At 53.7% G+C, this 26240-nt stretch overlaps 1 protein-coding gene across 4 annotated transcripts in view; it reads left to right on the forward strand.

Moving 5' to 3' along the window:
* The window catches only part of PRKAG2 (protein kinase AMP-activated non-catalytic subunit gamma 2), a 244449-nt gene that overhangs the window by 84608 nt on the left and 133601 nt on the right, over positions 1 to 26240 (forward strand). Inside the window, exon 1 of one of the 4 annotated variants that reach the window (XM_032840247.1) lies at positions 21776 to 21919. The exons of the other annotated variants lie outside the window; for them this stretch is intronic. Within the exon in view, the coding sequence (XP_032696138.1) occupies positions 21826 to 21919 (94 nt within the window). The 5' untranslated portion in view covers positions 21776 to 21825. Of the gene's footprint in view, positions 1 to 21775; positions 21920 to 26240 lie in introns of those variants that run through there. 4 annotated transcript variants of the gene reach the window in all.

A 26240-nucleotide genomic window follows, 5' to 3' on the forward strand; every position in this document is an offset into this window, starting at 1 on the left:
CTCGCCCTCCGTCTCCCGGGAAGGTTGACATCGCATCCCAGCCCTGCCTCTGTGACGGAGGAAGCCGCCAACCCACCAGCCTGCAGCTGCTTTCTCTACTGCCAGCCCCGGCCTGTGGCTTCGCAGAGGTGACCTTCCCACAAGCCCTGGTGAGCGGAACTTGAGTCTGAAATTGCTGTTTATTAGAGTTCCTGGAGGTACGTGAATCGCCTGCAGGCTCTGGACATGACCACCCGTGTTAGGAAGGCCCTGAATCCAGTGGCAAATCCATGGGCAGCAGCAGGTGCACGGGCCAGAGAAACGGGGCTCATGTAGGAATTAAGGTCAAGTTACTAGGCAAGGGCTCAGTGGAGAATCAGGTGAGATAAACCCTCTATTTCAGGTAGATTGCTAAAATATAGGTAGATTTTTTAAATCTACCTGTGGTGGGTAGATTATTAAAAAGTACCAGTTCATTTTAGTCCTTACAATAACTTTTGTGGGTTTATCTGTGTCCCCACAAAAGAGACAGTTTGAGGTCCTAGCCCTCCCCCAAAATCCCTGAATGTGACCTTATTGAAATAAAGCTGCTACGGATGTAATGAGCTAAGAAAAAGTCATCCTAGAGGTGGGTGGGGGCCACATCCGACATAATTCGTGTTTTGTAAGAAGAGGGGCACACGGAGACAGGCACACGGGTGAAGCAGTGGGAGGAAAGCCGAGATGGGGGAGATGCGTCTCGAGCTGAGGAGTCCCAGGGGTTGCCAGAGGCACCAGAAGCTGAAAAGCCAAGGAAGGATCCCCACCCCACCCCCCAGTTTCAGAGGCCGTGGGGACCTGCCAGCCTTCATTTCAGACTCCTGACCCACACACTGTGATTTTCTTTGTCGCCGTGACCCTTCCACGGGACAGCAATGCCATTTCACAGATAGGAAACAGGTGTTTGTGTCAGGTTTGGCTCGTGATCTTTACATCACAGGAACACTTTTGTGGGGGGGATGTTACCACAGGGCTCAGATGCCCTCACTCTGGGGAGGAAGGAGGCTGGTCCTGAGGCCAGTTCCTCGTGGGTGATTTTCAAGAGAGCTGTTTCAGCTGCTGGGAAGGGAAGGAGAGCGTGTTACCTGGCCAAGGACTGAGTTGGAGATATCTTGTGAGTCGGAAGGGAAGGGGAGTGAAGGGTGGCCAAGCCTGGTGCCCAGTCATGGCACGAGCTCCTCTACTTCTCCCAACCCCTCCCTGAAGCCGGGTTGGGCCCACAGTGCTGGGGCCAGATCTAGATCCTCAGTGGGGAGAGCAGCCCAGAGCCAGCTGTCTCCCTGTGTGGGCTGGCGACCTGACCAAAAGAAACCCATTTTATGTTGAACCACTGAGAACCTGGGGCTTATTTCTTGCTGTGGCCTTGCTGAGCCTATCCTGGCAAAGCAAGGTAGACTGGTAGAAATGGATGGATTGGGGCTCAAGGAAGTTTTGAGTTGGTCTGTTTACCTCAAGATAGGAGAGATGAACACCTTCACAGGCAGAGAAGCAAGCAGCTGATGGGGGGACTCCTGAAACACACAGACAGGTCGTGAGGGGCAGGGACATGAGCCTGCATCCATCTCTGGTGTTGGTTTCTGTTCTCCATTAGACTGCTGGGTTTTTGCTCTGGGGACACCTGTTTGTCCTCATGGCCCCAACAAGGCTGCCTGCCCCGCCAGATCTGCCATCACTCAGCATCAGCCCTCTGGGCCTCCCGGGTTGTTCCGGGCTTTGCATCGCTGGTGTGTGGAGGTCCCTTTGGCACCATGAAGGGCATTTCCTTGGGTGGCACAGGCACCGTGCCTTCCCTGCTGCCGCCACACAGTTCAGCAGCGTGCTCTTTGCACAGACTCAAGTTCAGGTCTACACGCGGAGCCTGCATGTGCCCTACGGCACCCCTGCAAGACAGCTGCTTATCCCTGACTCAGGGGCCTTGCTCAGGGTCACCAAGCTCAGGGGTGGCATTGGTGCATGTGAGCTGGTTGGCCCCGAACGCAGTTGGGTGCTAAGCAAGGTTTGACCCGTCCCTTTCCTGAGGACACCTGGATTGTTCTCCTCAGAACCCATTGGCCCCTCTGACCTCACTGAGTTTAGTCTGCCTCTCGGTGGTGGCTCCTTTGTGGGGCCCTGAGGAGCTGTCATAGTCTTTCCTCTGCCTATTTGGTCGTTAAACATACACATATATTTGAGAGCGTGTGCACGCATCTGTGTAAACACCGTCAGATAGCTAAACCCCCTGCATCCATTAGACACAGTCTTAGAAATGTTTTCCTGCCTATCGCTGAGATCATCTCTAGCTCTGGAGACACAGACAGGCGGCCATGATGCTCTTGGCTCCTGTGTGCAGCCCCTTTCTCATATCTTTTCTGCCCACCCTCCCCACCAGTCCCTCAGTCCTTCCTTCTCCTTACCAGGTGTTGGCAGACTCTGACAACCCATCTGACGAGTGCTCCCCCTTTCTTCATAACAAACCCTGGTTTTATTCAGGATCCAGGCCAGGGCAGGACTTATCACTGGTCTAGTTCGGTTGGAATTAGCCTTTTCCCATTTGGGGAAGTGTCTGGTTTTGGGGTCACTGGCCTTGAGGTGAACCAGGGACCTATGTCTTGCCAACAAAATATAAGGAGAACTCTTTGAAGGATCAAAAAGTCATCTCCCCCAACAAAAAGAGATACATGAGGACTCCCTGTCCTTACCTGGACTGCACTGTGAGGATGTGGTTTCCAGAGCTGTGGTGGCCATCTTGTGACCATGGCCCCCATGCAAGATGGCGGAACAGGAAGGTGGCCGTGGAATCCTCACAGGCCAGTGGAGGATGGAGCTCAGTGTTCTAGGTAATAGACATCCCTGTGTTCAGTCTCTTTTAAGTTGTATTTTTCTGTCACATTCCATTAAAGGATCCCGGCTGATACACGTCTCTTTGGTGACAGAGGTGAGATTCGTCCAGATTGGGCAACCAAAGGAAAGCTGGAGGGGCTAATCGGGAATATTCCAGATGGAGGGCTGGGGGAGGGAGGAGAACTGGAGCACAGACTGCCTTGGGTTTTCCTCCTGAGCTATGGAGAAACACAGAGCAGGTTATGAGGGCCGACGGGGGTGGGTGCTGTTTTGTGCAGGAAGGTGAGGGGAGGAGCAGTCCCATAAGGGGACCGTGACGGCTTGAGACAGAGGGAAAACGCAGTGTGGATTAGCAAAAGCCTCACTATATAAGCCTCTTTTCCTCCCAAAGTCGAAGTTGACGTCAGTAAGCAAGTGAACGAGCTCATCAGGTAGACTTTTGGCAAGGTCTGATTTTTAGGTCTGAGTTCTGCCTTCTGTAACTTCATTTTCCCTGGGTGCCCCTCCTTCCACCCTTTCCTTTAAAAAGAAAAGTTTACTTTTGACAAGTTCCTACGGAGCGATCGATGCCTGGAGTGGCTCTGAAGGGCTGACCTCCTCACCCACAGCCGGAGTCCCAGGGCAGCTGGTCCGCCTGCAGCCACAGCAGAACAAAGTCTGTCTGTATTAATCTCTCCCACATTCAAGACGAGATGGGCTGAATACGTGCCCTCCTTTTGCCTCTTTATCCCGAATGCTCTTTTGAACCTGGTTTTCCAGAGAAAAATGTGGGGGCGGTTTTCGGGCTTTGTGGCCAAGTGACCACGAGGGGGCGATAGAGCCCCGCGTGCTGAGCCTTCTGCCCCGGTTCTACTCGCGGCGACCTCCAGCTTCCAGTGAGCCCCGAACAGAAGAAAGCTGATGTTATCGCGCAGACGGGTGGACCTCACACCTGACCAGCCCCGCCGGGGCTTTTAAAGTGGGGGGGGGGGGTCTTCTCACATTGACTTCGTCTGTTCAGTCACTGTTTAAGGAGAACCTGCCACACCCTGGGGACACAGGCAGGACGAGGGAGTTCCTGCCCTCGAGGGGGTTACCGTCTAGGGAGGAGAGAGCGGGAGCCGTGTGTGTTGTGTGTCCAGCCACGTTGCATGGTACCGAGAATAACGGGGAGAGGGTGAGGGTTGGACGGTGCTGCTCTGGGCTGGACGCGGAGGGGGGCTCTGAGTGGGTTTGGGATGGAGCCAGGCGATGTGGGGGGCGGCCAAGCCCAGCAGAGGGAGGAGCGGTGTGTATGTCTCCGGCAGGAGCAAGCGCTGTCTGGCTAGTACTGAGTGGGGAGGGAGAGGGCGGGGCGGTCAGAGAGGTGGGTGAGGCCTTGCAGGCCAGGCCCGGATCCTGGGTTTGCACGAGGTGATCCTTGCATGGGGTGATCCGCGAGGCCATCAGCACCTGTGGCTGAGGGTATGTCTTGCACTCTGGAGGACTGGGTCGGCTACTGGGCAGGGAGAGTGGGGGACCGGCTGGGGGCCGCTGGAATAGACCCGGAGATCAGTTCTGGGGACCTCCCGCCTCCCTTGAGACCTCCTGGAGCCCTGCCACCTCCAGAAAGCCTTCCCTGATTGTGCTTGCCACGAGCAGCTGCCAGAGCTCTGAAGTCTCAGTGTGGTTTTCCGTATCTGCACCGTCTGGGTTCCCTTGTGGTACGCGTCTGCTACCTTCTGTCTGTGAGGAAATCATGAGTTTAGTGTTTCTTGTGCTTCCCGGTCCCCTCCCCGCCCCCATGCCACTTAGCGCCTTGAGCAACATGGCCCCTGAGGCCTCTGGTTGTTGCCCTCCCAGAGAAGAGCTCAGGCATCTGGGCTGAGCAGCTGTGTCTAGGGGGAGCCTGGAAGGCTTTCACAACCTGCAGGGAAAGGGCTGCCCTCACCACTCCGTGAAGAGGCAAAGTCATCTTGGGGGACCCTGGAGCTCCCTGTCCTGTCTTCTTCCTCTCGTGGGCTCCCGGCTCTGAGAGCTGCGATGCCTTATCCTTTCCCCCCACCCTCAGACCAAAACTAACTTTGACAAGGGCCTGACAAAGTGTTCAAACCAAGGTGTGCATGATAGGAGTTAAAGGTTACGTATTTCATGGGCTGTTGACACATTTAGCCTGTAACCAAGGGGGAATTTCTAGCACAAAAACCAGACATTTTTGGAAACAGTTGTCTTCCCAGAACCCTAAGACTGTGCAGGGATGGCTCTCGGTAGCTTGCATAGGGTGGCATTTTGCCAGCTGTACCCGCCTCCCCACTGAGCTAAGAAATGGTATCTTGTCCTACGTGGACAGCCGGTCACACCAAGTGACCGCTACCGACAGAAATCAGCCCCGCCAGGCACTGGAACATTATCTTGGTCCCATTAGAAAAAAGCATTGAAAATCGCTGACCTGGACAGCCACCTACTCTGATTACACTGACGGCTACTCAAGGTCATGACCACACTATCTGCAGGAAGGGCCAAGAGGAAAAGGTGGAGGACGGACCCTGGCACCCGGGGAGTTTGCATCAGCCTGGTGGGAGGAACTTACAGCTCAGGGCATGATGATGAGGCCAGCAGCCTCATCACGGAGTGGTTTGGAATGTCTTTGACTGCAGACCCCAGCAAGAGACCCTTTTTATGCTATAATGCAGCACACACGTACTTACGATAGAACGCCGTTTCTCAGGAAACAGTACTGACCCTGGCCTGTGTGTTCTATTTCCAAGGCAATGCTCGGTTGTTCTAAAATCAAGCTCTCTCTGCCCCACACAGCTGGTCTCATGGGGGGGGGGCATTCTGGAAGACACCGCCGTACATGGCCATAACCCTCAGGATGGGTGCGAAATGCCTGCGTAGGGAGTCCGGCCGGGAACATTTAGGGCATGAGGATCAGTGGGGTGGAAGGAAGCACGGGGGTTTGGCCAGAGATGTGCAATGCTAGATGTTCGAACTTTCTGTTTCTAAGACCGGCTCACCACTGAGACCGAGGTCATGGGCACTTTGAACACCCAAAATAAACGTCATGTTCTGTCCATACTTAAACGCCGAAATCTCACCACGGATGACTGTCATCCTGGAGCGGGTCAGTTACAGCCCCGTGCTTCACACCGGCCCCTCGTCCGTGGACCTGGATCAAAGGATGCCATGACAGCCATTTGAAATTCGCAGGAGCGTTCCAGAGAAGTCTGTTTAACTTGGAAGACTCCTGGCCGTTTCACACCATGTCTGTCTTGGATCACAGACAGCTCCTCCTTTCTCTCCCGGCAACTCGAGTTTAGTTTTCAAATAAAAGTTTGTTTTCCGTAAAATGCCAGAGGTTTTGTACTGTGTGCAGAGAAATGAACTTTAATTTAGAGCCTCAAGTCTCTGATTCACATGCCAAGGGCTTCCCAGTGCCGAGAAGCTCCCTGCCTGGGCTCGCGTGCGGAGCCGGCCAGGCCCAGGCGGCCCGCCAGCCTGCGAGCGCCCGGGGTCCGGTGAGCCCGTGTGGGGAGAGCACCCAGACAGTGACTTGCGTCCCCCAGGCCGTGGGTCTGGACCTCGAGGTTGGTGTCTCTGCAGAACATCTGTGCTGAGCATTTTCAGGAATCTGTTGACGTTATGTGTCCCTCGGGGTCCCTGCGTATTTGCCACGGCCGGCCCTGCAGGGCTGTGTGGTTGTAAAGGTGAGGAGCTGCCGAGAAGCCAGGCGGGGGTCAGGGAGGGAGCGCAGACATCAGTGAAAAGCCTGCGCCTTGCTGGGTAGGAGAGTGGAAGGGAGGAGGGCAGCCCGGGGCAGGGTGCACAGGCATGACCTGTGGGAGCTGGACTGGAGGCCGGGAGGGGATGTACCCACAGCCAGACCTGCCACCCAAGGCCCCTCCTGTGCCCTAGCTGGAAGCCAGCCGAGAGGGGACCCGGGGCCTCACGGCTGCAGGGGCAGCATGCTGCGTGCCCAGCAGACGGAGCAGGGGACCCACCAGGAGTACGGGTGAGGGCCCACAGCAAGGTGCCGGCGCTGAGGGACAGCCTGCTCTGCTGATGCATCCAGGCGCACCCCCGCAGCACTGGGGTGACAGCAAGCTGAGGGGCTCTCAGGGGAACCTCTGTGACGCCTCCACTGAAAGGAGTCAACTCTAGGATGTCCTTGATGTGTGGTCCAGCCGCCACTCCCCCGTGTGCAGATCCCCGAGTTTGCCGATTGCTAGCAGGGAGTCCTTTGCGGGGCTGGTTTTGCGCCTGGCTCTCAGAGCGGATCCCGGGACCTGTGCGGCGGGTGTCCATGCTGCAGCAGCGAGAGGCCCAGGTGGCGGAGGGCGGCTCAGCCAGCCATCCGCACACAGCGTTTCCTAGACGCTGAGGGTACGCGGCGAGCAGTGAAATTTTGCCCTGCAACACGCTGGAAGGGGCCCTAAAACTCTCCCTTCCCAGCCACGCTCTAGGACAGACAGACACTGGCTTCTCCCTGCCCCAACCGCAACCAGACGGTTCTCACCTTTTTCACAGTCTCCCAGATTCCCGCTGCCCCTCTCACCCCTGCCTCTGGCTCCTGGGACCTGACTTTCTTTCCTTCCACACATTTTCTTCTCACACGGCAGCTCGTCCTTCAGACTCTCCGTCTGTGTGGCCCTCTTCCTGCCCGGGATGGACGCAGGGAAGCTCCCGGAGGCCCAGGAGCACAGACAGGGCCCTTATCACGGGGTTAGGCAGGGCCCATGTCATGTGGAGTCTGGGCGGGCTGTTTCCGACACAGTTGGGAACACCAAGGACCGTCCCTCTGCTGCTCCAGGAACCCCCTCGGGCCCGGGAGGCCCCAACAGCCCAGGAATAGCTCCTTGGCATATGTGGGGGACATGTACATATTACAATGGAAAAGGATGCAAAGTGTTAAAGTTGCAAAACTGTTAAAGCGAGTGATGTGAATGTGGGGGTGAGCACTGGGCAGGACCTTGAGGGGCCTCGGACCTCGTGGGGGCCACCTGGCTGCTGGGGAGATGCTGGAAAGAGAGGGACTTCTCAAACTGGAGCAGGCGAATGTTTTCTGCACGAGGCCAGATGGCAAACGTTTCAGGCTTTGTGGGCACCTGGTGTGTCTTGCAGAAACTCAGCCCCAGACAGTGTAAATTGCATTCTGATAAATCTTTATTTATAAAAGCAGGTAGCCAGCAGGGTCGGGTCCCCCCGTTTTAAAACATAAACCTGATCATCTTATCCCCTTTTCAATACTCCCCCCAAACCTCCCCACCACACTCAAGTCGAAAGGTCCTCCACACCACGGCCCTGGGCTGGCTCTGAGCCCATCTCGCTGCACATCCCCGGCCTCCGATGCTCCCGGTCCCAGTGACGGATGCCATGCTGTGCCTCCGGCTTCCCCTTGGGGAAGGAGGGACTCGGTCCCCGTGCTGCTGGCTTCGCCCACAACAGAGAGCCATCAGACACAGGGTCCAGCCCCTTCCTGAGCTGGCCCCAGGTCTGGCAATCAGAGAGGCTGTTTGAGTGAAAGAAGGCGGGCGGGGAGTAGATGAACAAATGAATGGACCAGGGAGGCCGGAAGGACTAGGGGGCTCTGATGCGGTGCCTGAGGTGGGAGAAGGCTGCGGGGGGCCATGAGCCAGGGCCCGGCTCTCCCCCAGGGCTGCTGTGGGCAGACGTACCACACGCTGGCAGGATGCAGAGCTCCACGGGCTTTACCCTGTGCCTGGCTCGGTGCGATCTCCCCCAGCCGCACCCCGTCCCCAGACCTCCCCTGAGCCGCCCTGGCTCACAGGCCGCTGCTGGAGCCTTCTGGATCGGGGCAGCTGCTGAGACTGAATCCTGGGGCCCAGCCGACTTCAGAAAAACGTGACTCATCTCGCCTACCCACAAAGAAAGGAAAAGTATGTGTGGCATCCAAGTTTCCTGAAAAGTTCAGCCAACACATTGCAGAGCTATGCGGCCGCCTGGCGCCCTGTGCGGGTCCCCAGGGAGAGCGCCCTCTGCTGGCGATCGTGCCGGCGTCCCTGAAAGGTGTCTGCGAGGGTGCTGGCCGGGCAGGGTGTTCTCAGAACGGGCGGGTGGGGGTTATGATTTGGGAGAAGCCAAGGAAACGTTTCCAGAAGACTCTCCTTTCCCTCAGAGAGCTGCAGAGCTCTCCCGTGCTCTAAGGGCCTGCTTGGGCGATGGTGGGACAGAGTGGAGGGAGATGCTGGTGAACTCTACATTCTTGCCCTGCTGCTTTATTTCTGAATTCCTTTTTAAAAATAGCATCTCATTTTGGCAATTTCAAGCTCACAAAAATGTCGCAAAAAGAGTACAAAGAATGCTCATGTACCCTTTGTCCTGATTCCCTGGCGCTACCGTCTTCCCGTATTGGCTCCTACCCGCCCCCGAATACATAAATATGTGGGTGTTTACGTAAAATCTGGACCATCAAGAATCAGTCGCAGCATAATGTCCTTTTTAGCCCTAAATCCTTCCACGTGTATTTCACAAAAACAAGCACATTCTCCAAAGTAGAGTTTAATGACCAAACTCAGGAAATTAACATGAATCGAGTAGTATTTGCTGAACTACAGGCTTTTCTCCCCATTCACATATTATCTCAGTACCATCATATTTTGGGAGAGGAAATGCTCAATCAGGTGTTGCCTGTGATTCTCGTTTCTCCCAAGATGTCTTAATCCAGAGAAGCCCTCAGTCCTGTCTCTCGTGAGCTCAACATCTACCAAGACCCCGGACCCATTACTGGGCAGACTTGGCCTCCTTCAGGGTTTGCCTGACTCATCCTTACAATTAGATCCGGGTTTGCTGGGCAGGCGCGACAGGGCCACACGTCTCGTGCCCCGGCTGGCATCACGGTGGAAATGCGTGATGTCCCTCGGACCCACTCCCGGGGATGCAGACTGATCGCTAGGTGAAGGGAAGCCTCTGCCACGGCGAGAGCCTAGCAGAATTCCTGGTTTCCCCGTTGGAAGCCACACTGCTTTGAGGTTCTGTAAGTATCTTCTTTCTCATGAAATGTTCACTTGCTAGCTCTGCATCTGCTGATTAGTCCTGCCTGAGTTGTTGCTGTGGCAGTAGCCAGAAGGTGATTTTCCAATTTTATCATGGATTCTATAGCTACTGGTTGGAATTCTACTAAGGAAGGAAATTTCCTTTCCTGTGAACGTATGTATGTAGGTGCTCACAGACTCCCGTTTTATTCAGTGGTTTGGTTTGTCATGATCATATTTGGACATTCAGGTTGTCCTAGACTTGGCCAGCAGGAGCCCCCAGGCTGGTCCCTGTTTCCTGGGACTGTCCCTATTGTTATGTCAGAAGCGGTGCCTTGCTTTCTGGTAAAACAGAGTCTTTCGGGGGTGTCTGGGGGGCTCGGTCCCAGTGGATAGCCTAGTTCTCTCTCTCCCTCTGCCCCTTCCTACCCTCATGCTCTCTCGCTCACTCACTCTCGCTCTATCTCAAATACATATATAAAATCTTCAAAAAAAAAAAAAAATCGAAGAACTCTTCCAGCCTCATCTTGTCCTTTCCCGGCCCTGGCCCGGAATCGGCCATTTATCCAAAGAGCCCTTGCTACTTGTATTGGCCAACAGTATCTGGAAATAGGATCCGGTGCTAAGTGTGCTCGTGGCTGCTGAAACATCGCGGTGTTTCAGTCCTCCCAGCAGATGCACTGGAGATACGCGTGCGTCTAGGAGAGCGGTTGGGTACAACAGAGAAGGTATGTCCACACGGGAGTACCACACAGCTGTGACAAAATATAAAGATGGTATCTCTGAGCTATATGGCAACAAACATGAATAGACGATTCTCAAGAAACAGAGATGGCCCCTGGACCGTAGATAAAAGCACTTAGACATCAATAGAAAGCCTTTCCCTAAATCCAGATTGTAGAGGAATTCACGTCTATTTTCCTCTACTATCTGCCTGGTCTAATGTAACTCCTTTTCATGTGGTAAAATACAACAGATCAGGGGTGCCTGGGCGGCTCAGTGGGTTAAGCGTCTGCCTTCGTCTCGGGTCATGATCTCAGGGTCCTGGGATCGAGCCCCACATCAGGCTTTCAGCTCAGCAGGGAGCCTGCTTCCTCCTCTCTCTCTGCCTGCCTCTCTGTCTACCGGTGATCTCTGTCAAATGAATAAATTAAAAAAATCTTTAAAAAAAAAAAGACTTGTTTGAAAAAAAATACAACAGATCATTTACCATCTTAACTATTTTATTTTGGAGGGGCAGAGGGAGAGGGATAAAGAATCCTAAGCAGACCCCCTCGTGAGTGCAGAACCCAACATGGGGCTCCATCTCACGACCCTGAGATCATGACCTGAGCCAAAACCTAGTGTCACACGCTCACCTACTGAGGCCGCCCCCCCAGGGGCCCCATCTTGCCCATTTTAAAGTGCACAGTCAGAGGCATTAAGTATGTTCCCATGGTGGTGCACCTTTCATGGCCATCCAGTTTCAGAACGTTTTCATCGCCCCAAATGGAAACCTGACACCCACCACTCCCCATTCCCCTTCCCCCCAGCTCCTCGTGACACTGATGTCTTTTGTGTGTCTTCGGAGTTGCCTCTTCTGGGCACTTCATATAAATAGAGTCATACAAAGTGTAGCCTTCAGTGCCTGGCTTCTTTCACTCAGCATATTGTTTTCAGGTTGCTCCATGTGGTAACAGGTGTTAGCGTTGTGTTCCTTTTTATGAATGAATACTACTCCCTGTGTTCCGACACACAGAGCAGGTGCTGCTTACCCCCCCGTCTGCTGACGGACGTCTGGGTTGTTTCCACCTTTTGCCTACCGTGAACGGTGCTGCTGGGAACGTCGACGTCCAAGTCTATGTTTGAACACTTGTCTTCTGTTCTTTTGGTTAGACACCTAGGCGTGGAGTCTCTGGGTCCTGTGGTAATTCTGTGTTTCACTTGATGAGGAATGGCCAAGCTGTCTTCCCCAGTGGCTGCTCCATTTTGCATTCCCAGTTTTGCGTTCCAGTTCCTCTGTGCCCACTCCAACACCTGCAACTTCTCGCTTGTTTCCATTGTCCTCCTAGTGGATACCAGGCGCTGGCTGTGGTTTTGACCGGCCGTTCCCTCAGAACGTCAGGCATCACCCCATGCACTTATTGGCCATTTGTGTATCTTCTCTGGGCAAATATCTATTCATTTTTCCATTGGGTTTTTTTTTTGTTGCTGAATTATGGAAGTTCTTGTTACATCCCAGATGCCGGACTCTTACTAGATGTATGCATTGTGAATTTCTTCTCCCTTTCTGTGGATGGCTTTTTATCCCTCTTAATCGTGTCCTTTGCAGTGTAAGAACTTTTACTTTTCATGACAGCAGGGTCTTGCTGACCAAATATACCTTAACGTGTTGCTCCTTAGTCCTTGGCCCGTGTGGACACTTGGAGTTGTTGAAATGAACGGGTGGGGGGTGCCAGTGACCGCAGCTCATTGACTCTGGAGATGCCAGGACAGACGCCTACGGATGAGGGGACTGCCTTACTGTCACCATATTGTGACGGGCCGGCTCAGGGTCTGACCATCCCCTTAAAGCCCCCAGTGAGGGGAGAGCAAAGATAAGAGATTGTCTGGAGCATCGTTACTAAGTTTCATCCTCTGACCTTCTAGGAGCCCCTTGCCTGACTGCAGCAGATCTAGTCTCTTCCCAGAGTTTCTTCTCCATGGGGAGATTGGAAGGACATGCCGTGATGGCTCTTGTGGCTCGTAAGGCTTTGGAACCTCCCACCTTCCTCCTCGCCCTCTGATCCTGCAGGGACCCTCACTCAACCAGCCCCAAACCTCCTGAAGGGCAGGAAGCCGTGCTACACTGATGAATTAGTGCATTCTCCTCCTTGGGGGAGGGTTGGGATAAAGTTCCGCTAATCTTCCAAATCTGGGCCAGAGATAAGAGATAAAAGCCCGAGATGGGCGAGATGGGTGTGCACGCCAGGGGCTGCTTTCTTCAGGCTCGCCTTACAACAGTTTCCCAACATTTTTCTTTTCTTTTTTTAGCCTTTGCTGAAGCAACATACTGCAAATGCACCTTGCTGAATTTTCCTGCTGTAGATACTGATCCCTATTGACAAGATTTTTTTGCTTGTGTTTTATTTTTTCTCTTCTTTACGTTTTAGTTTTTGGTAAAGCAGTTCAGTTACATGATAGAAAAAAAAAACAAAGAATTTGCCATGATAGATATTGAAAGGCAATAGTCCCTTACCCCACTCCACCAAAACCTAAAAGGAACCTTTTAAAATTGTGTACATATTCAGCTGTTTTATGGCTTATCAGTGATACAACATGTACATTTTCTTATACTCACTCCCTTACATCTTCAGTTTCCCATCTGCTTTCCTTTTTAAAATTAATCGGCCTTTTCTTCTTATCGCCCCCCCACAGAGCCTTCTTAGGCATTTGTTTCTAATCACCCCTTTGCAATTTTAGCAGGACAGATATACCTTATATAATTTATGTACTATGGGTCTGTCTGCACTTTGTCTGTGAAAAAAGTACATCTCCCTCCCCAAGAGCCATTTTCACCCCCTTAGGGGCAGCATTGCCCCCCTCAGAATCATAATGTAATTGGAAAGGAGGTCAAGGTGAGTGAGATCAGTGACACAGTAACATCGGACTAGTGTGGGATAAAGCTGATCTGAATGAGCCAATGCTCTGGATTTTGGAACACCATTTTTGTATTTTGTCAACATCAAGAAGTGAACCAGCCACCCAAGTTAGCTTCCAAGGTTTTTGAAACTTCAACCGTTAAGAACCAAAACGTGCATCTTATTTAAGTGTTCGATGCATTATACACTTCGAGGTTTTCTTCTTCAAAAGGTATGAACTGTAACTTCACGTTTTACAGACGATTTAGGGTCCTTGCCAGATTTTCCTGTGATGCAGCCCAGCATATCCGGCCAGCCAGCACTGAGATACAGGGACTAGGCTCTGCATGGTGAGGGCTTCTGACTCTCGTCTCCCCGTCTCCGTGCTCAGGCCAGCTACGTGCTCTGCGGCGGTGTTCTTGCCTGGTAGCACCCCCCACTGGTGTTCTTCGTGCGTGTGGTTAAAAAGAGTAAATTCTTAGTAGCAAAGTCCCTTGGTTCCTCACTGAAGAAATAAAATGCTTGGGCTGTGAGTGTTTTGGCTAATGAGCAGCATTTGTCCGATGACTTCTGTCTTCTGGGTTGGGACTGGGAGCAGGGATGGCCCGTGGGCTGCTCCTAGCTCAGGTCCTGGCGCTTGCCCAGCTGGCCAGGCTTAAGGATCCGACACTCTCCACCGAGACGCAGAGCCCAGGCAGCCACCCCTGGGTCGGGGCCTGAGGAGGCGCCTTTCGGTAACCAAGGGTTTGCTGCGGCTTTCCCCTCCTTGTCCTTGAGGCGCTCTGAGTGCGAGCCCGGAAGGATCTTTCCGGGCTGCATTAAGGTTGACACGATGCTTTCCACCTACAACGCTCTGCAGCTTTCAGGATATTTTTGCAGTTTTATCTCGCTTGATGATGCCCCACGGAAGACTTTGAGACCATCTAGGGAGTCATGCTTTTAGGCTTTGCCCTTGGGCATGCCAAAAATAATTACTGCCATCGTTTCTCACTCTTCATAAACACTTCTGTGCTCTTAAAGATGATACCCCTGTTGTCACTGGGTTTAGATGTCCCTGGTGTGGGTTGAACTATTTTGGCTGAGGTGGTTTGTCTTTGCCAAAAAAGTCACCCTCTTGTCACTCAGACTGGAGCCTCCAGACTCCAGCTCATGGGGACCCGGTGAGTAACCGTGACCGTGAGCGTGCTGCAGTGACACGTGAGTGGGCACGGGGGCCTGAGTCAGGGTGGGGGTGCATCCCTGTCCGGAGCCTCGGCCGCATAAACAGCTCCGGGAAGGGACACGGAGGGCCCCGGTGAAGTGACATGGCGGTCTCACTCAGAGTCAAGTGACACAGTGACCTTTAGAACTTTCCATGAAATATGACCCAGTCTTTTGCAACCAGCGGGAGAGCGTGAGCCGCTATGTGCTACCACGCGCCAAGGGCGCCCGCTCCCCTCTTACACAACGGGATTCAGTTTGGCTCACAGGCTCTCGGGGCTCTGGGTGCTTTTCAGGTACTGTCACATGATCCTCAGAGGTTTTCAGAGTCGGCTTTCAGTCCAGATGTCGTTATTTACTCTTCCCACATCCCGACAGAGAAGAGGCAACCCGAGGTCCTAATGCCGCTGGACGGGGGCGCTGGCGACCCCAGGTCTGACCCCAGCCCTGACCCCAGCCCTACCTCTGGCCTCCCCTGGCTGGGATCCTGGGCAAATCAGTTGGCTTCTCGGAAGCTCCATTTCTTTGTATTAATTAAACAGAATCGTAAGGGCTGGCCTCCTGCCTCTTGCCTCCCTGCCTGCCTGCGTGGTGGGGAAACCCCAGGGAGACATCTGTATCGTCTGTTCAAGCGGGCGGCGTCCCTAACAGGGTGGGTCCCCATGGCAGCCAGGGCTAGGCCTGCCGGGGCTTCTGTGTGCACCTGTGCCTCGTCTACAGCACCCCCAGAGGCAAGGGCGCGCTTGAGGGGTGCACAGGGCTGTGAGAACCCATCCTCGGGGCAGGAATTGCCTCAGTGAGGGTGGCCTGCCGGGTCTCTGATACTTGCCCTCATCCCTGCCCTGCATGACCCTCTGGTGAACCGTTCGCACCTGCACCCAAGAGGCTACACAGGTGGCTTCCATGATCAAGTTTGGGGCCTTGGAAAATTTTATTTTAATATAATTGGAAATCCAAAGTGAGGGTAGGCTTCGGGGGGGATGGCTCCCTGGATAGCCCCGCACAAGCTTCTGAGGGAGGAGGATGGGATGGTCTGTGACCTGCACGGCCCCGTGAGGACCCCCTCGGCGGTGGGCCCCCTGCTGCTGCACACCCGTGTGTACAGGGATGGGGTGACAAGGGGAGGTTGGCATCAACCGTGGGGGCTACTGCAGAGAGGGGACGAGTCCTGGTGGGAGCCACGACCACGAGCCTGGAATGGGACCAAGTTATGGGGACAACAGACGCCTTACGTCTTAGCGCTTGCCGCCGGGCTGTGGGAACCCAGTGCAGAACTTCCAATGGCTGCCCTGGGTTACGTGTGTTTTGGGGTCCCCGAGGTCGCCAGCGAGGTCTCACACATCAGAGCTCTGTGAACGTATAGATGCTCAGGGCGTGGAGAGGCCGTGGGCCGCACAGGGAGGGAGCCAGAGCCTTCTGTCTGCCAGCATCCTGAGGCAGTGGGGAGGGAGCACTGTCCCGCGGCCCTGTTTGCGGTCCCCGTGGTGTCCCCTCTCTTCCATCTCCCTCTCTCCAGCAATGCCACTGGCTAGACCGTCACCAGCGCACTCTAGCTCCTGCGTGGTTTGCAGGGTTCACGCAGGCAGAGACCAGTCCGCCAGGGAAAACGCAAGCATCAGGGGAAGGGGACCCATCACCCACTGTCCCGGTGCCCCTGCCCTCAGCCGTACCCTGCGGGTGCTGCCTGAGGGGGAGTGCAGACTGTCAGCTGACCGAGGGCGGGGGGCGGGTGGCATCGCAACAGCCTCCCTTGGCTCTCGGGCCTCCAGTAGAGGCAGCCGTGGGGGTCAGGTGACCGCCCCTAAGGTGACCGGCGGGGCAGGGGGGCACAGAGCACAACCTTCTCTTCCCTGGCCCACCTCCCAGCCCACCGGCCACCTCGAAGGACTCATCACCAAGTGCTGATTCGACTTCGCTGCCGGGGTAAGAGTCCCCGTGCCGGGAGCGTTCGACGTCGCCCGGGGAGAAGCAGCCCACGGACACGCAAAACGATGGGGCAAGCTCGCGTGCGCCCCGCCTCCGGAGCATAGCTCTTAGCGCTCTTGTCTTGTTGTGGTTGTGGTTGTCCAGTGTCGGCTCGTCGTCGAAAGACTGTGACTCCAGTAACAACGAAAGCGAACAACATATTCCGTCCTTCCCCAAACCTTGTAGAACCCCCGACGTGGTGAACAGGGAGGCCAGGTTCCTTCCGCCTGCGACAAGTGCAAGGACAGAAGGCATCTCCTGCCCCAGGGCCTGGTCCTAGTCCAGGCTTCCAGCTGTGACCCCAACAAGTGATTTGTAAAGTATGACCTAGAAAGGACCAGATCCTTTAAAGACACATTTCAAATGACAGATCCAGGGGTGCCTGGGGGGCTCGGTCGGTGAAGCCTCTGCCTTCAGCTCAGGTCATGATCTCGGGGTCCTGGGATCGAGCCCCGCATTGGGCTTCCTGCTTGGCAAGGAGCTTGCTTCTCCCTCTCCCTCTGCCCCGTGCCCCCTGCCGTGCTCTCTGCTATCTCTTGTGCTCTCTCTCACCCTAATACCTATATAAAAAAATTTTTTTAACTTAAAAAGATTTTTTTAAAAAAGGACAGTTCCATCTTGGGAGCCACTAGTTCCTTTTTTCCCCTATCCTTCTCTTAAAAAAGATCCCCAAGTATGGAAAGCCTTCCGTTGAAATGTCTTCCTGCCGGCTGAATCACAGCGGCGTAGAGGGCGTGTCGCCCTTGCTCATCCCAGACCATCAGCTGATGGAAACAGGGAAGAAGGGAGCGAGTGATTCTCTCTCCCAGCCCCTTGGTCAACATGCTGAAGGCAGGGTCCTGGGAAGCTTCACCTGCTGTGTGAAAGTGTCCCCTCCGCCAGCGCATCAGTGTTTGTCTCTAACTGTGGAACAAAAAACGTTGTCCCCGGTTGAAGGAATTCCAGGCACGTGTGAGTCGAACAGGAAGACCCCAGTGGCAAGCGAGCCAATTGTTAAATTATCAGGAAGTTCGCAGGTCTGTCCATGCCCCATTGGAGCCTTGAGATGGGCCAGTGCTGGAGCATTTACACCACGGAACGTGGCCGACCACGTCCTCCCCCTGCCCGCTGCCTCCCAGAGATCTGCCTGTTCCTCACTTTCCAGGACACCACTGCTCCTCCGTTTCTGAAATCATGTGTTGCCAACAGCCTTTTCCTCTGCCCTTGGGTAAAACTGACCCTGGGAAGAACATTTCGAGGGAGGTCAAAAGTACAGGTTGGCATAGGTGGGGTCTCTTTGGGAGTTTGTGTCCATGTCAGCCTGAAAGCTGCACTTAACCTTCCATCTCAAGCTTTTGAGACTCCATCCTGTAGGACAAAGAACTATCCTGGGCCAAAACCTTTTTGCCGAATCAGACCGAGTTGACCATTTCTTTCCAGAATGTTCTATTCCCATCTCAGTAACAGCATAGTGGCACTGAATGATCTGGGTAATACTTGTCTTCTCTCTGCCCCTCTCCAAGGCCCCAGACACTCCTACTGAGTGAATTCAGACAGTGGGGAGCCCAGAGCTGAGCCAGGCAGAGGGAACAACAGGGCTTCCTGAGGGCAGATCTCTGCTCAGGGACCTGCACGCATCCGTGGGGGAGGCAAACAGGTCGGCTCTGCGTTTCCAGAGCACAGCAAGTTCATTGGCCGAGTCAGGTGGTGCAGACCCCCCACCTGCGGGCTGGACTTTCAAACAGGGTCCTTCTCTCTTTCTCCTGTCAGTCCGCCAGCCTGAAGATCAGAAAGGTCCAGTGAGAATAGAGAAACTTCCCAAAGCATCCCAGGCCCCGCAGGCCTCTGTGTCCTGTAAGATTCAGCTTTGGGCACTGCCCAGACTCTTGCCTTGCTTGTGAATTTTCCTGTGCCCATATCTGACAAATGTCGGTACTGTGTGAAGATGTCAATCTCAGAATCAGATAACGAGGGTTCAAGTCCGTGTCCTCCCAACGTGTTAGCTGTGTGATCCTGGCCAAGCTACCTCTCTGACTCTGTTCATCTTTTTTTTTTTTTTTTAAAGATTTTATTTATGAGAGAGAGAGAGAGCATGAGCAGGGGGAAGGGAGGGCCAGGCTCCCCGCTGAGCAGGGAGCCGGACTTGGGGCTTGATCCCAGGACCCTGGGATCATGACCTGAGCTAAGGGAAGATGCTTAACCCGCTGAGCCACCCAGGTGCCCCTATTGTTCATCTTTAAATAAAATGGCATTACTGATGCCTGCCCCACAGGACAGTGGGAAGATTGCAGTAAGATGATAACTGTGCGGTGACTAGCACTCCAATGGGCTTGGGGTAGGCACCCAACAAACACGATTTATTATTTTACTAATTAAAGTATAGCTCTTAGAGGACAAGAATGCCTTTGAATTATTCATAGCACTAATCTCCATCAGCCACTGTCCTGTACATTTGGTTTAATAACTACTTGATGAGTGAGTGACCACGGAACAAAGCACAGAACCTCCAGGCACGCCAAAGTCACTGTTTATTTTCCACACAAATTTACAGTCGCCCATGTTTGGCCGCCACGCTTTGAAATGTCATGTCTCGCTACCTTCTTTATCACATAGACAAAGAATATTATATTGGCTTTGACAAAAACTTTTCATTTTCCTTCTAATCAAATATGCCCCCTTTTTACTGAAATACATATTGAGTAGCCTTTTCATAAACAAGTTCTGCTTTGCTTTTATTTTCCTAAGTGAATTTTTTTTAAAGATTTATTTATTTGACGGAGAGAGATCACAAGTAGGCAGAGAGGCAGGCAGAGAGAGAGGGAGAAGCAGGCTCCCCACTGAGCAGAGACACCCCCCCCCCCCGCCGATACGGGGCTCGATCCCAGGACCCTGAGACCATGACCTGAGCGGAAGGCCGAGACTCAACCCACTGAGCCACCGAGGCGCCCCTTCCTAAGTGAATTTTTATTTATGATTCTTTTCTTAAGTAATCTCGGTGCCCAGTGTGGGGCTTAAACTCATGACCCTGAGATCAAGAGTCCCATGCTCTACCGACTGAGCCAGCCAGGTGCTCCTGCTTTGTTTTCTTTTATTTTTAAATCAGAAGAACATTCCAACTTCTGTTAGGACCTGAATTGATAAGATATTTAAAAAAAAAAAAGAAAAGAGGGGCACCTGGGTGGCTCAGTGGATTAAGCCTCTGTCTTCGGCTCAGGTCATGATCTCAGGGTCCTGGGATCGAGCCCCACATCAGGCTTTCTGCTCGGCGGGGAGCCTGCTTCCCCCTCTCTCTCTGCCTGCCTCTCTGCCTACTTGTGGTCTCTTTCTGTCAAATAAATAAAAATCTTAATAAAGAAAGAAAGAAAAAGAAATCTCAAGGGGAAAATCCTACTTACCCTGTCTTTTTCACAGTTTAATCCCAGTAAGTGTTGGCTACCATATTTAACAACAGAGAGGATCCACTCATACACTGGGAGACCCAGCCGCAGGTGGGTCTTGTGATTTGTTGGCCTGGCCTGGCCTCTCTCCTCTCCTCCGGACCCTTCAACCCTCAAAGCCAGCTCAAGTGCTCCCTTCCAAGGGGGGCGGGGGGCATACAATTGCCCTCTGTCCATGCGTGCTGATGCTAGTCATTGTCCAGACTGGCCCCTTGCCGTTGATCCCATACAGCTTTTCTTAGGCCGTTAGTATTGCTTTACAGTTTATCCTTGTCATCTGCAAATTCCTTCAAAGCAGAACTATTTTGTTTGTTCATTCATGCATCCTGGCTACAAATATTTGATCACTGCTTCTGTCCATCAGTCCCAGCAGGAAAGAAAAGGCACACAAAACAGCCGTTCAAAGTTCAGACTTCCAGAAGTCGACAAAATCCTAATGTGATCAAGTCTAGTCTTGATACACAGAGGGGAAACTGAGGCCCAGAAATGGGAAATAACTTTCCAGGCTCAGAAAGCCAGTCAGTAGCACATCCTGTAACACCCCTTTAATCTAGTGAAGATATCAGAAAAAAGAATCTTTTTAATTTAAAAGTTATTTTTCTATCTCATATTTTTAAACTTTGGTTTATTAGTTACAAAACACGTATGAGGATTTTGTTGCGTTTTATTAGGTTGGGGTTTGGCTTAGGAGTCAAGGAAATTAGAATTCGAGCCCTGGTTCTGCCATTAGCTACAGGACCTTGGGCAAGTCCCACCCCCTTTCTGAGCCTCAACTTCCCCATTTGTAATGGAAAGGGGTTGGATTAGATCCTTTCTAAAATCTCTGTCTAAAAGTTCTGTCATTCTAGGGGGCACCTCGGTGGCTCATTCGGTTAAGTGTCCGACTCGAGCTCGGCCCAGGTCTTCATTTCAAGGTTGTGAGTTCAAGCCCCATGCTGGCCTCTCAGTGGGCATGGAGCCTAATACATGAATAAAATAATAAAATAAATAAATAAACAGAAGCGATCAAGCTCTGGCATTCTGCGGTTCTTAAGCCCGGGGCCCAAGTCATGCATTTGCTAAAGAACCTTCCAGGGAATGCCAGGGGCCCCCCATCCCCACCTCACAGGTGGTCTCGCGTCTTTGATCACGAAGGAGCGTGAGCTGAAGTGGGTTCGGTGATCTCCAGCCCAGGGACCTGGGGCTCCTCCACCAAGAAGCAGCCGGAGCCTTCTGACCCCGTGGAACTCTGGAACACATGAATCAAAATAGTTGTGTGATGTCATGTCATAATGGGAATGTGCTCTGGCCCATTGGTGCCAAGAATTGTCTGTCCAGGGAGGTTTCCTTTTACAGTCTTTTTAAAGAGACATCTGCAGATCTGCACATGACCGGCGGGCCCGGGCTCCGCTTGCCTATTTAGTCTTTTCTGATTTTAAGGCGGAAAAGCCCTGGAGTATCTGAGCGCGCAGCTGACCTCAGCTGCATAAACAAACCCACGGGCAGCTTCTGCCTGCGCTCGGGCCGCTCCTTGCCTACTTAAGGACAGCGGGGCTGCCCCCACGGCTGCGGCCAGAGGTGTGGTGGGAGGACGGCCGAGCGCTCTCGCGGAGGAAGGACTGCCGTGGGGGTGCCCTCGAGTCCCAGGGCGGCGGCCAGCCCTGAAAGCGACCCGCCCTGTGTGGGGGTGAGGGCCCCCAGCTGGGACACCTGCATTCACGGGCCGGGTCTCTAAGCCCTTGGTTGCTGAGGCTGCCGCGTGCCCCACACCTGCGGCTGATGCTGCGCCTCTCCTGGTTCCCGGCCACCTGGTGCTGATACGGGTTTGACGGCTCTTGGTATGGTCACCTGTCGCTGCTCCTGTGACCACGGCTCCTCATGAAGCGTTTCGGCAGCCTCAGGGGGAACAAGAAGCACAAGGACCCAAACCGGAGCACTGAGAGGCGCCAGTCGGAGCCCCACGGCCTTTTTGGTAGGACGCTGCCCTTGGCCCCGTTCTCTGCCGGTCTGTGCCGTCCGAGGGACACCCCGCGGCATGCGTGCGTGTGTGTGCGTAGCCTCCCAGGCGGTCGCCGTGTGCACCTGTCATTGCCAGGCAGGAGTCAGAGGACTAGGTCGGCAGGTGCCTCCTTATGGATGGCCGTGCTTGTGGTGAAGCACGAGACGCTGTTCTGAGACTGTCCCTGTTTGACCCCACCTGGCTCAGAGGTTAGTGCTCAGCCGGATTATCGTTCATTTAGGCAAAACCAGCGGTTTGGGAAAGAGAGAGAATGGGCTGCAGCTGTTCTTTTTGGCTGCTAAGGATGAAATGTGTGTGTGGAGAGAGAGCTAGTGTTGGGGGCCAAGGGGATGGACCCTTTGCCCCTCTGGCTGAGGAATTGGACAGATCAGGGGTTCCTGTGGGAAGGAAAAGCACCTGCCTGATTGGTGTCCCCTGGGAGAGAAGTTTGCTTTGTGGTCTCCCTGGCTTCTGGGACCTTCCACCGCCTCTCCACACACACGGGTTGGGACCAGTGTGACCAGGACATGTGGGGAGCATCTGCGATTCAGTACTTCCAAGGACCTCTGGATCGGGGATGGGTCTCCCTCTGGCTGGCTGGTGTAGCAAAGCATTCCAAAGCATCCTCAGCCCCCCGGAGGCCTGGCTAAGTCCTGCCCACTCAAAATCAGATGCCACACTTCGTTTTAACTTCCTGGTGGCCACTGCTGTCTGACGTGGAATGTTCCCGAGCACCCCATTCTGAGATGGCGCAAAGGGCCCCACACATGTCCCAGAGATCTCGAGGCGGGGGGCGGGAGCCGAGCAGTGCATTAAATTGTGTCCCTTGAGTAGCGAATGACGTGATATGTGGCACAAAAAAAAAAAAATAGTCCTTGTGCATAGTAGGGAAATGACTTTGGCATAACTTCTGGACAGTACATGAAAATGAAAAGGTAGATCTAAAACTCGCTTACACGGCTTGCTAATCCAGTCCAACCAGCTGCTTCCAAAAGGCCCCTGACAGCCCCGGTGGGAGGCTGGTGCCCCTGGAGAGGTGGTCAGAGGACACAGCAGCTCTGGAACCGGGGGGTTTTCCACCTCATGAAGGAACTAAGGAGGAGTATCTGATTCGGATGCTCTGGGGAAATCAGGTAGGAGCCTGACGCCTGCTCCTTGCCCGGGGAAGGAATGACAGACACCTTGGACTTGATTCATATATGTGGTTTAAAAAGAAGGCTCTTTTTTAAATAATAAGGTAATAAACACTCGTTTACCTTAGAATTAAATCTGAACCCAGTATTGAACTGAAAGTTGCGTTTTGCTGACAGGGACGGAGAGGCCCGTTATTAAGAGCCCGTCATTTGCTGGACTGTGGTTTCTCCTCTTCACGTAAAACCTGGCTGTCGTCATGTCTCCTACACTTCTGAGATCAAAAATAATATTTGCATGTCGACCAAGTTTTCTAAGTGCTCATATGCAAATACCAGCTCTGACCAGGGTAAGGAAGATCTGGGCTTCCTCCAGAACCTTCCTCTGGGGTTCGGGAAGCAGGCTGAGGCCACTCAAGGTGGCCAGAGCCCAGGCATCCAGGCTTGTGGTATGTCCTGGTTTTCTTTTTGTTTAGAGTCTCCATGTGCAAGGAGCCAAGAGCAAGGCCACATGGCAGGTGTTGGGTGGGGAGACACCAAATGAAGAAAAAACAGTGTGTCCCCTGGGCCTTCCTCTCCCTCTGTGTCTCGCTAACCTTCACCCACCTCCCAGACTCCGCTTAGCCATCCCTCCCCTAAAGCCCAGTCACCCATTCTGTGATCTCCTGGCTTCTCAGGGACGGGGATGTGGCCCCAAAGGAGCGTTCTGTCTGCCGTTCTGAGCCCATCACATGCTCTCACTGCAGAATTACTGGTTATGAGATGCCTTGTTCCTGGTTGTCAAGTAGGTATTGGTTCAGGGTTCTTGTTTTCTGAACTCTACCCCTTCCTACGGTTATTCCTGTAGCAAAGAATTTTAGAAGGGGTCCCTTCTGCCCCCAAGAAAGCTTCCGTGCGGGTGGTGACAGTGTCGGTCCCGTACTTGTGCCCCGTTTCCCCCAACTCAAGCACTCAAGTAGTTGGCATGGGCTCCTCGCCCCTTGGGGCTGTGCCTGTGGTCCCAGGAGCCACTCACCGTGTCCCTGCTCCAGTGGAGGGTGGAGGGTTGAGCTGAGCCTGTGGGATGGGGTGCACTTTGTCTCATGGGCTGGCATTTCTGCAGTTCCTCAGGCCGAGACGTCTTCCTTGCACACGTGCACACACGTACGGGTGTGCACACACTTGTACCCGGCTGTCTCGGTAGCCTCCCGACTGGCCAGAGCGACCCGGAGAATCCGTCCACGGCAGATCAACGATCACGAAGCCCGTTCGTGTTTGCCTGGACGACATTCTCCTTTGGAAGTGCACGACTCTCGTTGCAATTTTGAACCTTTAAGCCTTGTGCTAAAACACCCTTGAGGGTTTGGGGTCATGAAAAGCTCATCGCTTTTGGCCTCGGGGTCTTGCATCTACCCCTGCAAAGCTCCCCTGCAAAGTGAAGCAAGAGGCTCAGGTTTTCATTCTCTGTGTGATACACAAGCGATGATTTCGACTTTTCTAGCCTCTCTGGTCCACAGACGTCCAGATGACGTAGACAAAGAGCGAGTGGCAGTAATGTAAGAAGCTACAAGGAGGATTAGGAAGGAGCGTGCTAACCAGACAGACGAGAGGACTGGCTCAGGAACTTTTCATCCTCTGCAGTTAGAGGGGAGCAGTTAAAAGGTGTGTGCACCTGAAGCCTTGAGAGGGCCCTTCTAAGGACCGTCCTGGAGACGGGAAGCCAAGGGGTGCGTCGGGAAGCTGGCGCTCTGTCCCCATGCCGCAGAGGTCTAAGCGACACTGAAGACCAGAACCTCTGGTGGGTCTCTGCGTCACGGGGAGCCTCCCCTTCCTGTTAGCTGTCCTCGGGATGAACGTAAAACCACTTCTGGACCAGAACTCCAGAGTTCCTTGTGCCCAGATACACTCATCTCCCCCATACTGCCCGTCCCAGCTCTCCTGTCCTCTGTGAATGCAAGTGGAGGCCACAGCCAGGCATGGTTGTGGGGGAGGGGGATGTCCCCTGCTCTTCGCCTCGAGCAGCAGGCCAGGCTGGAAAGTGATGTGTGTGGCCCTTCCTGCCTCCCCCAGATGTCCCTCCCTGCCTGCCTGTCCCTCACAGTCTGCATGCATTCGTGGTTGCCTCAAAAGGTACCGGTGCTCGTTCAAATATAAGTCTTTACCTCTCTGTAGTGGAAATTTTCAAATACAGAGAGAAGCAGGGAGAACAGCCTCATACACCCATTGTCAGGTTCAGTGACACCCGGTGCTCTGCCAGGCCCACCAGTGTCTGTGGCACCGCTGTGATCACGACGCCCGCCACCCTCATGGAGGCTCACGCCTGAGCTGGTGTCTGAAATCGTGGTAAAATAAGCTTTACCACCTTCCCCACTTTTAAGTGCGCAGCTGAGTGGCAGGAAGTATGTTCACATTGTTGCGCAACTATCATCACATCCATCTCCAGAACTTTCTGTCATCCCCACCTGAAACTCCGCACCCATCAAACAACACCTCCCATCCCACCCTGCCAGGCGCCTGGCATCCACCTTTCAACTTCCCGTCTCTGAGTGGAGTCTCTAGGGACCTCGTGCAAGGGTGGCCACACAGGGTTTGTCTTTTGTGTATGGCCCATTCAGCAGATAAGCGAGCCTTCGTTTGTGATGCCAGGCTGTGGGGAGTGCCCTCCCCTGTGCAGCCATTACCAGCACTGCTCAGCGGTCCCTGGACACGGGCCCCTGGTGGACAACAGGTGGAAGACATGGCCCGGATGTGGGCTTCCTGGGAAAATCTCAGTTAAGCACTTCCGGATTCATGCTCTCTCTGCGGGCTCCCTGGATTGCTCGACAAGTCAGGTGGTCCGCACCCAGCAGGCAGGCGGGCAGGCGGCAGTAGGATAGAGTGGAGCATCCTAGCAACAGGCTGAGTGACAACACAGACAGGGAAATGGGTGCTCGTGGGCCCCAAGATGTAAAGTGTGTGGTTCCTGAGTGTGGTTCAGCAGTGTGGTTCTAGGAGCTGCTGGCCTGTGGGGAGCCCTGTTCTGAACAGAGACCCCTGACCCTGCACAGATGAGGCCGGCACTGCGGACATCTGAGGGAGTAGGATGAGACTGCAGTGCTGGTGGTGTGCCTAGAGAAATAAGGAAGACAGAATATTCCGGAAGGGGCTGGATTTAAACACAGCGACTCTGGACAGTGATGGAGAAG

Source organism: Lontra canadensis, unplaced genomic scaffold (assembly GCF_010015895.1).
Source record: "Lontra canadensis isolate GAN:19392208 unplaced genomic scaffold, GSC_riverotter_1.0 scaffold111, whole genome shotgun sequence".
Taxonomy (NCBI): Eukaryota; Metazoa; Chordata; class Mammalia; order Carnivora; family Mustelidae; genus Lontra; species Lontra canadensis.